The sequence below is a fragment of the Hibiscus syriacus genome, unplaced genomic scaffold, assembly GCF_006381635.1.
Source record: "Hibiscus syriacus cultivar Baekdansim isolate YM2019G1 unplaced genomic scaffold, ASM638163v2 tig00113725_pilon, whole genome shotgun sequence".
Classification (NCBI taxonomy): domain Eukaryota; kingdom Viridiplantae; phylum Streptophyta; class Magnoliopsida; order Malvales; family Malvaceae; genus Hibiscus; species Hibiscus syriacus.
The window spans coordinates 4,270,743-4,285,499 of NW_024063471.1; the positions used below are offsets into that span (position 1 = coordinate 4,270,743).

At 34.3% G+C, this 14,757-nt stretch overlaps 2 protein-coding genes across 2 annotated transcripts; both read left to right on the top strand.

Moving 5' to 3' along the window:
• Positions 1-4,615: 4,615 nt before the first annotated feature.
• On the top strand, positions 4,616-9,822 carry LOC120187627. Its single transcript, XM_039191307.1, has 10 exons — positions 4,616-5,704; positions 5,797-5,852; positions 5,931-6,161; positions 6,246-6,537; positions 6,665-6,861; positions 7,080-7,225; positions 8,806-8,918; positions 9,319-9,456; positions 9,550-9,649; positions 9,767-9,822. The coding sequence occupies exons 1-10, from the start codon at positions 4,616-4,618 to the stop codon at positions 9,820-9,822; spliced, it is 2,418 nt and encodes an 805-aa protein (XP_039047238.1).
• A 132-nt stretch (positions 9,823-9,954) lies between these two features.
• On the top strand, positions 9,955-13,268 carry LOC120187628 (inactive leucine-rich repeat receptor-like serine/threonine-protein kinase At1g60630). The gene is made up of 2 exons (XM_039191309.1): positions 9,955-11,284; positions 12,421-13,268. The coding sequence occupies exons 1-2, from the start codon at positions 9,955-9,957 to the stop codon at positions 13,077-13,079; spliced, it is 1,989 nt and encodes a 662-aa protein (XP_039047240.1). The 3' UTR covers positions 13,080-13,268.
• The last annotated feature ends 1,489 nt before the right edge of the window (positions 13,269-14,757 follow it).

The window sequence follows — 14,757 nt, forward strand, 5'->3', positions numbered from 1 at the left end:
ACCGAAGTGCCACATAATTGTCCTGAATGACCACATAAAACCCTCGACTCTTGGCATATCAACTATACCCCTACATCTCATATTACATAACATGGGCATTATCATTTATTTTTGTCACACATTCTCATAATCACACAAATATTCACATGACTTATATCATTTCACATATAGTCACATGGGTTATATCTCATAGCATATATCACATGTTTCATGTAACATTTTCATATGGTCACTTAATTCATTGTCTTATAGAACATATCACAAAACATGTAATACAAGCAAGGTATATTAACATATTCATGTAATCACATAGTTGATATCATATAACTTATCATTTATTCTCTTGTGTTCACATATCAACCTATCTAATTTACGATGTTACTCTTACACATATTTTAATATAGTCTGAATCTCAATACAATATAGTTTATCTCACATATTTACATAATTTGCTACCTATATATATATTCTCATATGGTTCTATATATATATAATATACAACTAATATTACATGTTAGTATAATTCCTTATCTCAGTATCCTCTAGCTTATATCCAATTCTCATATCATTATTATAAATATATATAAATGCTACTTATATTATCTTAATCTTCATTTAATCACATAAGTGTATTATATCATTTCACATAGATCTAATTCATATAACTTATACCTTATTATCATATATTCACCTAATTACTTTAGTCGATAACATATAGCTATGAAATTCATATCACATGGTTTACAACTTGCTCTTCTATCTTCTCATAGACATATAAACACCTAGATCCTCATTACCTAATTTATTTTACATTTTTATATAATCTTTTATATTTTTACCATATAACTTATATCACTTTCTCTTGTTATTACCTAAATCATTGTTATTTACATAACTCATAATCATCTAACTTATATTCCAGGTTCATATCATCATCAAGGTTTCATTATATCATTTAACATTGTTGATTACCCTGACATACATTCACATAGCTCATGGAAGACATATAGTATCACATGTAACACATACAATAACATATGAAACATAAGAATCATATATAGTGCATGCTTGTATTCATGGATTCATGTACTCTAATATGGAAAATAGACTCATCACAAGTCTTAGTCCATAGAATATCGTACACTTAATATTAAGCACTCACTTGGCCTCATTAATCCATTCAAACACGTACTACTCTTGCACACTCTTATAACTTCGAACCGTCTTGGACTTGTATTCGATCGATATCTACACGAATATACAATTCAATGAATATCATTATTTGAAATACTCGGAAAGATTCTTGCTAATAAAAACTAAACAAAGCATTGATTCCTTAATTCTCACATAGGTAGTATCGGTACTACAAGCACAGTACCGATACCTCTATACTTATAGTATCGATACCCTTCCACAGTATCGATACCCATTTTTTATTCTATAATTTCATTGCAAGAAATGGTACTGATACCTACCATTTGGTATCGATACCAATGGTATTGATGCTACCCCTTCAGTATCGATACCCCATGAATATTTAACCCACGTTTTACCTTATGGTATCGATAATGTTCATGAAGTATCGATACCCTAAGAATAATTATCACATTTTACATTGTAGTATCGGTACTCACTCAACCGGTACTGATACTATTAGCCCAAAATATGCTTATTTAACCCAAAAATTTCCAACACTTTACCCAAACTCTACTTATTTAACTCTCTTCATGCTTTAAAATTCAACTATACATACTTAAACCATCTTATATCCATATAACACACCATCATCTTCAATATCTCATTATAATTCTTGAAACTAAAAATCTTACCAAATTTCCAACATGTTCTCGATTCACTTCTATTTCATAATTAGACCATTGACAAGTCAAATTCAACTTCAAAATCTATTTACTCATTCTTTTTCAACAATTCACTCAAAAACTTGTTTAACATAATCTATCATAACTTATAAATCTTTGAGTTTTTACTTATCTTTAAGTTTCCTTAAGTTTTCTTAATACCCAAAGAATCAAAATCAACCATAAAATGAAAGGAATAATCACAAAGAAGTATAATCACCTTATGCAAAACCCACGGTGGAGAGGAAGAAGAAAGCTGAAGAAGACTCCGGATACTCTTTATCTCCTTTCCCACGTGTTTATATCACTTAAAGAGAAAATATAAAAATCTTTCATTTGAAAAGACCATAATACCCTTCTAATAATCCAATTTTGATATCAAGTCTCAAACAAAATTTCCAAAATAGATCCTTGAACTTTTCAAGTTATTCAAATTAAACCACTAACTTTTGAATTCTTACAATTTGGTCACTGTCCCAGATTTGGGGAATGTTACAAACCAATACCTTGAACCCGAAATAACAATACCCTGTGGAGCAAAATTAATGAGCGAGACTCGAAAAAATCTCCCAAGAGTCCAGCAGAGTAGCAAGCAACCAAAGGCCTAAAATATCTTCATCAAATTTTACACATATATCAAGCAATTGATTCATCACGCTTTGAAACTCACTAACATGGTCAGCTATAGATGTTCCTTCTTTTTATTTTAATGTCATCATTTTCTTCAACAAAAACAAGTTTTTATATGTCTGCCCTTGAAGCATACAAGCTTTTAAGGTTTTCCCATAATGTGCAAGCATGTGTCTCTTAATCAATATGTTTATAAATATTTTCTTCAACAAATCGTTGAATAAAGCCATACACTTGTTGAATCTCAAATTCTCATTCCTCATTACTTTTTGAATTTGGTTTTCGAGTAGAAAAGACCGGAAGATGCAAAGTATTCACAAACAACAAGTCTTTCATTTTATTCCACCAAAGTTGATAATTCGTGTCTTTCAACATAATCATCTTGCTCGTATTAATCTACATAATTATATGACATAATAACAAAGCTCTGATACCAGTTTACCAGGAAAGAAACCGAACAACCGAGACAAAGCGGAAGCACAACCGATGTTCTTTCTCTCCCTATAACGCCTGTCAATAATTATGGCCAACACAATAACATTAAATATGTTCTCTATCAACACTAATCAACCACAACACCAACCAATGTAACCACAAAAATAATAAATCGAAACATTGAAATTTTTATGTGGAAAACCCCTTTAAATAAAGGGTTAAAACCACGCGACTTTAGAGTCCGATCAAAAGCTCCACTATTAGTTGAATGTTCAACTACAAGACTACAATATCCAACCTACAACAAGCATACAACTCCAACAAGGCTAATAACAAGTAATCTTTAGCAAAAGACAGAGAAATGGGAGAACATCACCAAAAACGCAGTCTGCTGAAAATGGGTATTTTTGACGGTACAAGATTCGGATGAAAAATCTGACCTCCGATCGAAGAGTTGATCACTATTGTGCAAACTTCACAAAACTATTTTTCTCCTCTTGTTTTCTCTCAAAACGTGGGCTTCTTTCCTCTTCAAATCTTTTTTTTCTTTTTCAAATCTTTTTTTTCTTTCCACATCCATTTTACATATAAACCAAAAAGCATAATAGCTTTTTACCAATGTCCAATGAAACAATAAATGTGACATAAGCTTTTTACTAAACAAAAAGAACAAAACAAGCAACATATTTTATGGTTGTCCATTTTAAGTTGCAACTTATTTTATGGTTGTCCATTTCAAGTTGCAATATTTTTTATGGTTGCACCCCATTTTAAGTTACAATCTATTTTTAAGTTGCAACCCATTTTTAAGGTGATGGTGGGGAACCCACACCCAACATAGGGAAGGTTAAAGTTTTCAATAGTTTTTAATTTGAGGCAAAATCGAGCAATTTTTTTAATAGTTTGTGATTATAAGATATAATTTATTCATAATCTTTCTTTAACTACTGACAGAACACATATACCCTACAGTTACAGACGCGGCTACTTGGTCTCAAAATCTTAAAAAAATTATAGTCCTTTAACTAATGAAGTCATTCGATACATTCACAAAGCATAATAACTTTAATTAGGTAAATATAATCACTTGCTTCTATAATTATTGCGCTTATGATTGATCGTTCTTGTGTAGGTAATATGTATGTACTGTTATTGACTCACCTAGAGCAAAAGAATGATAATCATTGTTAATGGAAGTATTAAAAAGGTTTTATGAATTATTAATTATGTATGTATTGTGATTGCATTAAATTCATTGTTATAAACATAATTTTTGTTTCCCATTTGTTTAACCAAATTAACGATATAATATGCTGCAGCAATAAGGTAGTGAGGCCTTCGCTTGTGGATAATCAGCCGAGGCTGAAACGACCAAAGATTGAATAAATTTGACACTAAAATTATATTTTAGTGAATGCTGCTTACTTGGTACGTAAATCATTTATTTTTACATTTCTATTTCTAATAATTATATTTCAAAGATTTAGCCTTAAAACAAGTGGATAATCCTTTTTTAACTGAACTCAAAAACCTATTGACAATGCCCACCATTGCCATTGGCTTCTAATTTGCCTTCCATTAACTCTTTCCGTTTTCATCGCTCTCTCCATCTTCCTTCTTCTTTGAATATATATAAGCACGTTCTTTCCTTTCATGATTTGTGTATTTTTTTTCTTTACAATCGAATTAAAATGGACTCGTCTGAGCAACACAAAGTTGACGAAGTTTTTCAAGACGTGTCCGCCTCTGTTGAAGATGGCTGCCAAAAGGAACCAACCGCAGTATCCGTTGATAAAGATGGCGGATACTTTGTCGACGTCGAGATCGAAAAAACCAACCAAGAGAAAGAGAAAGAGGAGGTTATGGCTATGCCAGGGAAAGAAGAAAAGGAAGTAGCCACTTCAAATTCCATCAAAATCCAAGAATATAATAATGATAAGGATATAAGTAGCCCTAAATTATACGGCAATGCATGTAATCATTACTTGCCCGCCATCAAATCACAAGCCCACCTCCCCAAACCTGAAACCCTGCCGCCGCCGCCGCCGCCCACGTCGACGCCGAAAGGTGAACGTTCGCAATCGTTGTCCATCGCCGAAACAATACCATCGATTGGCAAATACATCACCGAACGGAGCAACAGTTTCTCGGCGTCAATCGTCAGACGATTGTCGTCTCTAAAAGACGACAGCGACATGTTCGTGAAAGACGATTCGCTCAACTTTGAGGTGACAGAGTTCAAAATCCCGGGAGTCAAAGTGATAGTGAAGCTGAAAACCGAAGCCGAACGGCTCAGCCTCGATCTAAGAGGCCGGATATCATTTTTCACGAGATCGAACTGCAGAGATTGCACCGCCGTCCGCCATTTCTTCAGAGAGAAAGGGCTCGTGTACGTCGAAATCAACATCGACGTGTTCCCCAAACGTGAGAAGGAACTGATGGAGAGAACCGGGAGATCGGATACGCCCCAGATTTTCTTTAACGACAAGTGGTTGGGGGGATTGCCGGCGTTGATAAAACTGAAAGAGAGCCAGGATTACGAGGCGAAGCTGACGGAGTTGGTCGGGGATAGGTGCCCTGAAGGAGCACCAGCGGTACCTGTTTACGGTGTGAATGACGAGGAAGACGAAGACGATGACTTGGTGGAGACAGTGAGGTACCTGAGGCGGAGTTTGCCGATTCATGATCGGTTGCTTAGGATGCAAATGGTGAAGAATTGTTTCTCCGGCGCTGATTTGTTGGAAGCCACTATCGAGTTTCTGGACTGCAGCAGGAAGAAGGTAAAAATTTATTTTCTTTTATTACTGTATCTAATAATTAAAAACTCCATCATTTACATATTTATGATCAATCCTTTTATAAAATAAAATAGGCCATTATGACTGCAAAGCGTATGGGTCATAAGCACTTCTTCCACCATGTCTTCGGGTAAGAAGAAATACATAGAATTGAATGTTTCGTTAAAATCTATAAATTTATGTTTTAACGTCGAATCTTGTGTTGTAGAGAGAATGAGTTTGAAGAAGGAAACCACTATTATAGATTCCTAGAACACGAGCCGTATATTATGGGATGCTTCAATTATCGAATTTCAACCAATGATTGTGAGCCCAAATCTGCATCTTTCCTTGCCGATAGGCTTTCCAAGTTAATGCTTGCCATTCTCGAAGCTTACGCGTCAGATGACAGGCTCCATGTTAATTATCATGCCATCGACAAAAGTGAAGAATTCCGCAGGTTTCTTCTTCTTTTCTTTTCGTTTTTATATACTCCACCAATACCCCTAGCCCACTATAATATATTTCATTTTATTTTTCCTAGATTCTTGAATGTGGCTCGAGATCTGCAAAGGGTAAACATGAAACTACTCACTCCAAATGAAAGGCTAGCCTTCTTCTTGAACTTACACAACGCCATGGCCATCCATGCCGTCATTAGCATCGGACATCCCGAAGGAATACTGGATAAAAGAGCCTTTTTCAACGAGTTTCTCTACCTCGTCGGAGGATACCCTTACTCCCTCAATGTTATCGTCAACGGCACCCTTCGACACAATCGCACCTCCCCCAATTCTTTCATCCGACCCTTTAGCAAAGGCGACCGCCGCTTAGAGGTACTAACGAAACATCATACTCATAATATTGAATTGTATTCATATCATAGCATCCCCAACATCCTGACCCTAATATGATTCAATTTTTAAACTTTCTATTATTATTTATTTTATATTAAAATTACAGTTGGTTCCGCCAAAAGTGAATCCATTGATACATTTTGGACTATGCAATGCGACGAGGTCAAGTCCTGCAGTGAGGTTTTTCACAGCCGACGGCGTTGAAGATCAATTGAAATGTGCTGCAAAGGAGTATTTCAAGAGGGGAGCAATAGGGTTCGACATGGATACGAGGACCGTTTTTTTAACTCGAATAATCAAATGGTAAGTTTGTTATTTTTTTAATTATATTTAAGTACATTCAAAACTGTCCACAATATTAGGAGAATTCAATGAGTGACATCAGTTGTAAAGGAGCTATGTATGCAGAGTGTGCGCATTATGAATGGCTATAGTTTTTTTACAGATACTATGTTATAATCACTCATACTATTTAAAAGAATGTTCAACAATTAACTAAACTTAATGACATATATATGCAGGTATAATGAAGATTTTGGACCACAGAAAGAAACCCTGAAATGGGTAATAAAATACTTGGAACCTACACAGTCGGGGCTTTTGTCACATCTTTTGGCTGATGATGACGAGAAAATTAACGTTATCTATCAAGATTATGATTGGTCCGGTAACTTGTGATTAACACAAGATGGAGAACAAAGTTGAAAGATGCAATAGGATGTAATTACTTATATATACATCACAAACAAATTTGATTTATTTTTAGGAAAATTTGATTAATTGTATTAATATAAACAAAGTATCAGAGTTGTCAGCATATGTTTACAAACTCTGTTGAATTTATGTAATATTTGAGATTTGAGATCTTTCAAATGAAAGGAATATTTTGTTACATTCGAAGGTATAGGAATCAAATTATTATGAAACCCGCACCTCTGATATTGGAATCAAAATCCGAGTATATACAAGCTATAAGTAAACGTGTTAAAGAAAAGTAATCACTCAACACATTAATATTACGCAAATATTAGTTGATCTTTTGACTGGAGGCATATCATCATACATATTTACGAATAATATAATCACCTTGTAAATTTTACTGTAAGAATGGTTATAAAAAATATATTGAGTTTGATGTTCTCATCTTTTATTTGTGTACACATTTGTTTTATTATTTCAAAAAATGTCACTAAAGTTTGGACCTAGAATAAATATTAAGTTTAATATTGTAATACATAAAAGATATTACTAAAAATTTAATAAAAATATCGTTATTTTTCGTGCATTATGTTTCGATGCTAGGTATTAATTGGCCATACATATCAAATGAGAGAATGTTTGATTATTGCCTTATGGTTTTAGGGCATTTTCACATTGTGAATGTGATCAGTTTTGTTGTGACGTAGTTGACATGAGGTTGCAAGAATCAAATTATTTCATTGATCGAAGATATAGTTGTTATTCTTAGAGGTTCTGAGTTCAAGCAACTGCAGTAAGGGTTATTTAACGTTCATTTGTCAAATGATTGAGAATATTTAGAATAAATATTACTTTGTAATTACTTTAGCTTAATAAAAAAAAAGTTATAGACTGGAGTTAAGTGGTTTCTGATGGAGTAAGTATAGGTACTACCATATGATTTTAAATTAGAGGACGAACATTTAAAATCTTAGGAATGAGAGAACTTACAAAATTCTAGAGACGAAAAAATTGTCAATTAAAAATACAAAAAAATACTAAAAATATATACTAATTTGAATTTTTCATGAGGCGACTACTCCCATTAATTCATTCCTTTCAATCCATATATGAGAGCAACAACTATAAATATGTGTAACCAAAAAGTCTCTAAGCACAAGAAATACAAACAATTACATACCAACTAATGAGATTTTTTAGTGTTTAGAAGACTTTGAAAATTTTTAATGTCTTCTATATAATAATTTTTTATTAAATTTTAAATCTAATTTTAATCTTGTTTTGAGGGGAGGGGAACAAGAGAGTCTAGAAGAAAGAATAAGAGTGCTTTTAGTAAATCTAAAAGTCATAACCTAAAAAATTATGGATAAACAAAAATAAATAACTTGATTAAATATATTTGGTCTTCCGTATAACAAAATTATATGTGTTCAATAGTCGTGCAATTACATCTCAGTTTTGGCATTTAATTCAAACAATGGATTAAAATATTTATTTCGATCCTTTTGTTGCTTTTATGGTTTATATCATTTATTTGTTCTTACACAGTTAGTTTAGCAGTTGTTAGGGAACATATGGCAGCCATAGGTTGGAAGTTACATTATGGTGATGCAGATGAATATAAGGAGGTAGAGTTGGAAGAATTATATACAGCAGTTTTGGTATGCGTTATTACGTACACATATCTTTACCAAAATAATATTACTTCAATAAAATATTGTTTAAGTGTCATTCCAATAAAAAAGTTTAAAAATTATTATTATGGTAAATTAACCTAATAATTCTTATAAAATATTAAGATATAAATACTTTAATTTATTTTTAAAACATAAAATATTAAAAAAACGATATAAATAAAAGAGGAAGCTCAGTTTTCATGAAACAACTTTCGCCACGTGTATCTCAATAAATAATACATATGTCAGGCAATTAAGCATCTTTTGAATGGCACGAGAAATTCAACATTGTTACTGCCTCTCTTCTTCGGCATTGGCTTTCAATTCCCTCACCCATTTCTCTAGTCTGCTGTCTCTCTCTATCGACTTATTGCATTCAACACAGGTACATCTATTCTCTCTCCCTCTTAACTCCTTCCCTGTTTTTGTCTTTCTCAAGTCTTTGTTTTTTTTCAAAGAAAAAAATGATTTTGATCTGACAAAAGATGGTGTTCTTACTGTTTTTGATGCTATCTGGCATTGGGTAAAATTCTTTTCCATTTTTTTAAAGATTTTTGGTTGCTTCAATCATTTGATTGAAGATTTTCAAATTCTGGGTTGTTGCTGGTTTTTGCAGAGTGAGAAAGAAAATGCCAGCTTTCTGTGTCATTCAACAAATTATCAAATGAAAATGGGGGGAAATATTGGATCCCAAGATTTCCCAAGTTCCAACAACGGTAAACGACGTTTGAGCAGCCCAAAATAATTAAAAAAAAATTAGTCCTTTTTAAAAAAAAGTTTATTTAATTCAAACAATGGATTAAAATATTTATGGTCTGAGATTTCACGTGAAGATTACGCTGCGTTGTCCGTGAGTTTTGCAAATAACGAGTTGGAGACAGGACAGTAGTAGAACCTACTTCGCCATTGCCATGCCAATGTAGCCGCTCCAAATCCCGAGTTCGGGCTGTGATTTAGGATGTTTTATTTTTGGAAAGCAATTGTTTTAAATACGATGAGTTGAAGATCACGGGGTCAAAAAATGGAAGCTTTTGTGTCAAGGTACTGGTTTATTCCCTACTTAGGATTAACCATTTTCGTTTCTCTTGTTGCGGTGGTCAGATCAGGGGATGCGGAGGCACTTTTAGCTTTGAAATCGGCCATTGATCCTTTCAACTCATTGCCATGGAAAGGGACCGATGCATGTGCATGGAAAGGAATCAAGGAATGCTTAAACGGACGAGTTACCAAACTCGTTTTGGAACACTTGAACTTGACTGGTTCTTTAGACGAACAGAGCTTGAACCGCTTGGATCAACTCCGGGTTCTCAGTTTCAAAAGCAACTCCATTTCCGGCCAAATCCCTGACCTTTCCGGCTTAGTCAATCTCAAATCACTTTTTCTCAACGACAACAACTTCACCGGCCAATTCCCAGAATCCATTACACGGTTACATCGGTTGAAAACCATTGTTTTGTCCGGTAATCGAATCACCGGTCCGATTCCGGCTTCTTTACTCAACCTCAAACGGTTGTACACTCTTTACTTGCAAGACAATGAGTTCAAAGGTACAATCCCGGCTTTGAACCAAACCGGTCTTAGATTCTTCAACGTTTCAAACAACCAACTCCAGGGTCAAATCCCTGTGACCTCAGCTCTGGTTCGGTTCAACATTTCTTCGTTTTCTGGTAACATTGATCTTTGCGGCGAACAGATTGAAAACCCTTGCCGGGCGGTCAATATCGGGCCGGCGATGAGTCCGGTTTACCCCAATGTTTCGAGCCCCAAATCGAGAAAGCATTCCAGTTTGTTCAAGATAATGATAGGAAGCGTTGCGGGCGGGTTTTCTCTGCTACTCATTTGTGTGTTTTTGGTGTGTTTTGCTTGCAAAAGGAGAAGAAAGGGAAATGTTGTTAAAAGCAAAGGGGTTGCTAATGTGGAAGGGATGGAGGGAGACGAGGCGGTGAGCGGCGGCGGCGGGGGGAGTGGTGGCATGGGAAGTAATAACAGTGGGAAACAAGGGGGGTTTTGGGAGAGCGAGGGTCTGGGGAGTTTGATGTTCTTGGGCACTGGCGATCAGCAAATGAATTACAGCTTAGAAGATCTGCTGAAGGCGTCGGCGGAAACATTGGGGAGGGGTACGACGGGGAGCACGTACAAGGCCGTGATGGAATCCGGGTACATCGTGACCGTCAAAAGGTTGAAAGATGCCAGATATCCTAGATTAGTGGAGTTTAAGAGACACATGGATCTGATTGGACGGCTCAGACATCCTAACTTGGTCCCACTCAGAGCTTATTTCCAAGCCAAAGAGGAACGCTTGCTCGTATACGATTATTTCCCCAACGGAAGCCTCTATTCTCTCATCCACGGTATGTCGGTGACTCTCTCGAATTTCATTTATTTGATTATTTATGTTTCCTATGTGTTTTATTTTTAAGATTATTTAATTAAAATAATATATTGAATTGAATTTAACATATAAAAGACTCAAATTTAATTTATTTGGAAATATTAAATTTGAATAATTTATAACCCTTCTTGTTTCAGTGTGTTTTTTAGTCTCTTTTAAGCAGTTTTCTTCTTTTTGAACCGTGGACTTTGGGAACAATAAACGGGAAGTCAAATAGTTGAAAAGCATGTGTTTTGGGGCATAATATGCAATAATAGTTATTCTCTTATTTTACTCTATCAACTCCCGATGTCTCCTAAATTGTTGGTTAATTTGAAATCTGCTAATTATTTCCCATAATTAGTTTTAAAAATTAATACTCAATTCAAATCCTTAATTTTTTACTACTTTTTTCACTAGGTGACAGAATTCAGTTTTTATTTTAAACTGTTTTGCCATAATAATTTATTTGTTTCTTTATCTAAAGGAGAAAAAGTTAAATTTCTTGTTGAGCTGAATTTCGATAATTTGACAACTCATACTTGTTGAGTCTGACCACTCCAGCATGTTATTGTTGTCGGTTGCCCCACTCTGCATTATTTTACATTCCAACTTGTTCTATTCAATATAAGTATGTATCTTTTATAATATATATTTAATATTTTAGGATAAACTATGTATTTAGTCATTCGTATGTGTTCATAGTTTTATTTTAATCATCTAATTATTCTTTTTTCAAAGTCACACTTAACAGTGTTGTTTTGATAATCTACTGTTTAAAACTAATGATGACACTGACATGTTATCATGTCATCAATGAAAAAAGTTAAAAAATTATCAAATCAATGGTTACTTTTATTTTTTAATAGTAGGTGACCAAAATAGAATAAAAATATAACGTTAGGTAAGATTTAAAAAAATAGTTTAGTGACCAAAACTAAATTGTAGAAATGAGTGAGTGACTAGATATATAATTTACTCTATTTTTATATACATTTAAAGAACTATATTTTCGTACTGATATTCGAATATGTTTTGTTTGAGATCCAAATTTTAACATATATAATAACACGCCCCCTCAAGTTTTAACCTATTTTGTTTTGGCTTTCCTTGTAGGAACGAGAACTTGTGGTGGTGGAAAGCCTCTTCATTGGACATCATGTCTGAAAATAGCTGAGGATTTAGCTACTGGATTGCTTTACATTCACCAAAATCCAGGCTTAACTCACGGGAATTTGAAATCCTCTAATGTGTTACTAGGTCCTGATTTCGAATCTTGTCTCACGGATTACAGTCTCACTATGTTTCGAGATCCGGACTCGATTGAAGAACCCAGTGCCGCTACATTTTTCTACAAGGCACCCGAATGCAGGGACATCCGGAAATCATCGACTCAACCGGCCGATGTTTACAGCTTCGGTGTTCTTCTCCTGGAGCTCTTAACAGGCAAAACTCCATTTCAGGACCTTGTTGAAGAACACGGATTGGATATTCCTACATGGGTACGGACAGTCCGAGAAGAGGAGACCGAGTCCGGCGATGAGCCTAACTCTGGTAATGAAGCATCCGAAGGGAAGCTTCAAGCTCTCTTGAACGTTGCAATGGCCTGCGTTGTGATTGCACCGGATAACCGGCCTGCAATGAGGGAAGTTTTGAAGATGATAAAAGATGTGAGGGCTGAGGCTCATGTATCGTCAAACAGTAGCGACCATTCTCCGGGACGGTGGTCGGACACCGTTCAGAGCTTGCCTAGAGAGGAACAATTAAGCATATAGAAAAAAGCTGTGATAGCTTAGATTTGGTAGGGCAATGAATTTAGTTGTGCTAATTCTTTTCCCATTTAAACTTCTATTCTTCGCTATTTATAATTGTATTGTAAAGGTTTTAACTATTTTTTTTTTAAATTGCATGTTTAGATTGTTAATGCTACTTTCATGGTGGGATTAGTTCTATTTATTGGATTTTTAATTCTATTTCGATTGTGTTGAATCTGTCACATCTCAAATTCGTAAGGGTTAAATTGAATGTTTTAATTAAGCTTGGGTTCAAATTGTGAATGTTTAGAAGTGTAAGGACTTGTGTGTTATTTATCCAAGTGTTTTTAAGGTAATAAAAACTCCATTTTCTCTTTTCTTTTTCCCTCCATTTTTTTCAAACCGCCGCTTAGGCCATTAATTCTCTCTGTCGCCTATTTCAAATCTTCTTGTTTGGTTCGTCCAGGTTACCGTGGTTGACACCACCAACACCAATCGATTCGTCTGATGCTCATATTTCGCCTTTCACCCCGTATTCTGGAAACGTTCGTAAGTGACTCATCCTGTCTTAAAATATAATTATGAAAGTTTTTGTTCGATTCGGGCTATGGGTCTTTAAGTACCACACGTGCCGTCATTGCCTGTGTGAGAGAGTTTCAATCGGTTCAGGTTGTTGATTTGGTCTGACGAAACCAGTCTAACTAAACTAATCTGACTGAACCAGTCTAACTAAACTAAACTAATCTGACTGAACCAGTTTAACTAAACTAGTATGATTGTTGATCGTTGACTTTGACAATTGACTTTTTTCGTTGATCCCTACACTTATGGTTTTTTACGTCCTGAGTTTATTTTTGCAGTATGCTTTGTTAAATTCTGACTCGAAAGTCATGTTTTGTATTATTTATTGCACTAACATGTTCGATTCCTGATAAACATTGTTGTATTTATGTCGCAACGGGTCCTTGGGGTAAAACCCGATAAGTTACAATGATGGAGGTTTTTTTAAAAAAATTATGTAATGTTGGAAGTCGTCACCAATCATTTAAGGTGTGACTGGTACACTTAAAATAAGGTAATTTTAATAAAATATTTTATTTTATCAAAGTATACCAAAATTTTAGGTCTGTGAAAACCATAAATCAGGTTCAGAAGTCGATTATATGTAGGAATGATTAACACCCCATAGTGCCTAGAAATTGATACCTAATCAATTACCCTATATTTAAAATTGAAAATTTTGAGTTATAGGTTTTATTCAACTTAAAATCATTATGGATACTAAGTTTGAAAAAGGATGTCGGTTTACTAAGACCAATAATGACTACCTCAAACATTTAATGCTAAAGTTTTGTTATTGATCTAAGTAAACAAACATTGCCTTAAAGTTTAAGAAATCATGACATGGAGTTTTGAAAAAGATGTTGATTTAATTTAGTGGTTATTAATGGTCACCCATGAATATAACGCGGATGATACACTATTAATTCCTTGATAAATAAACATTGTCTTATTATTTTAAAACCAAGATACAAACAAAAAAATCATTTAAAAACCTAATTATGCTAGTGGATTAATTAAAGTTATCCTCTATCATAGAGTGTCAAAATTTGAAATTTAAAGAACCTAGAAGACTAAACCTAAAAATGGAGGCTCTAATATTAATCCTAATTGATTTTAACTATTTATTGAATCGAAT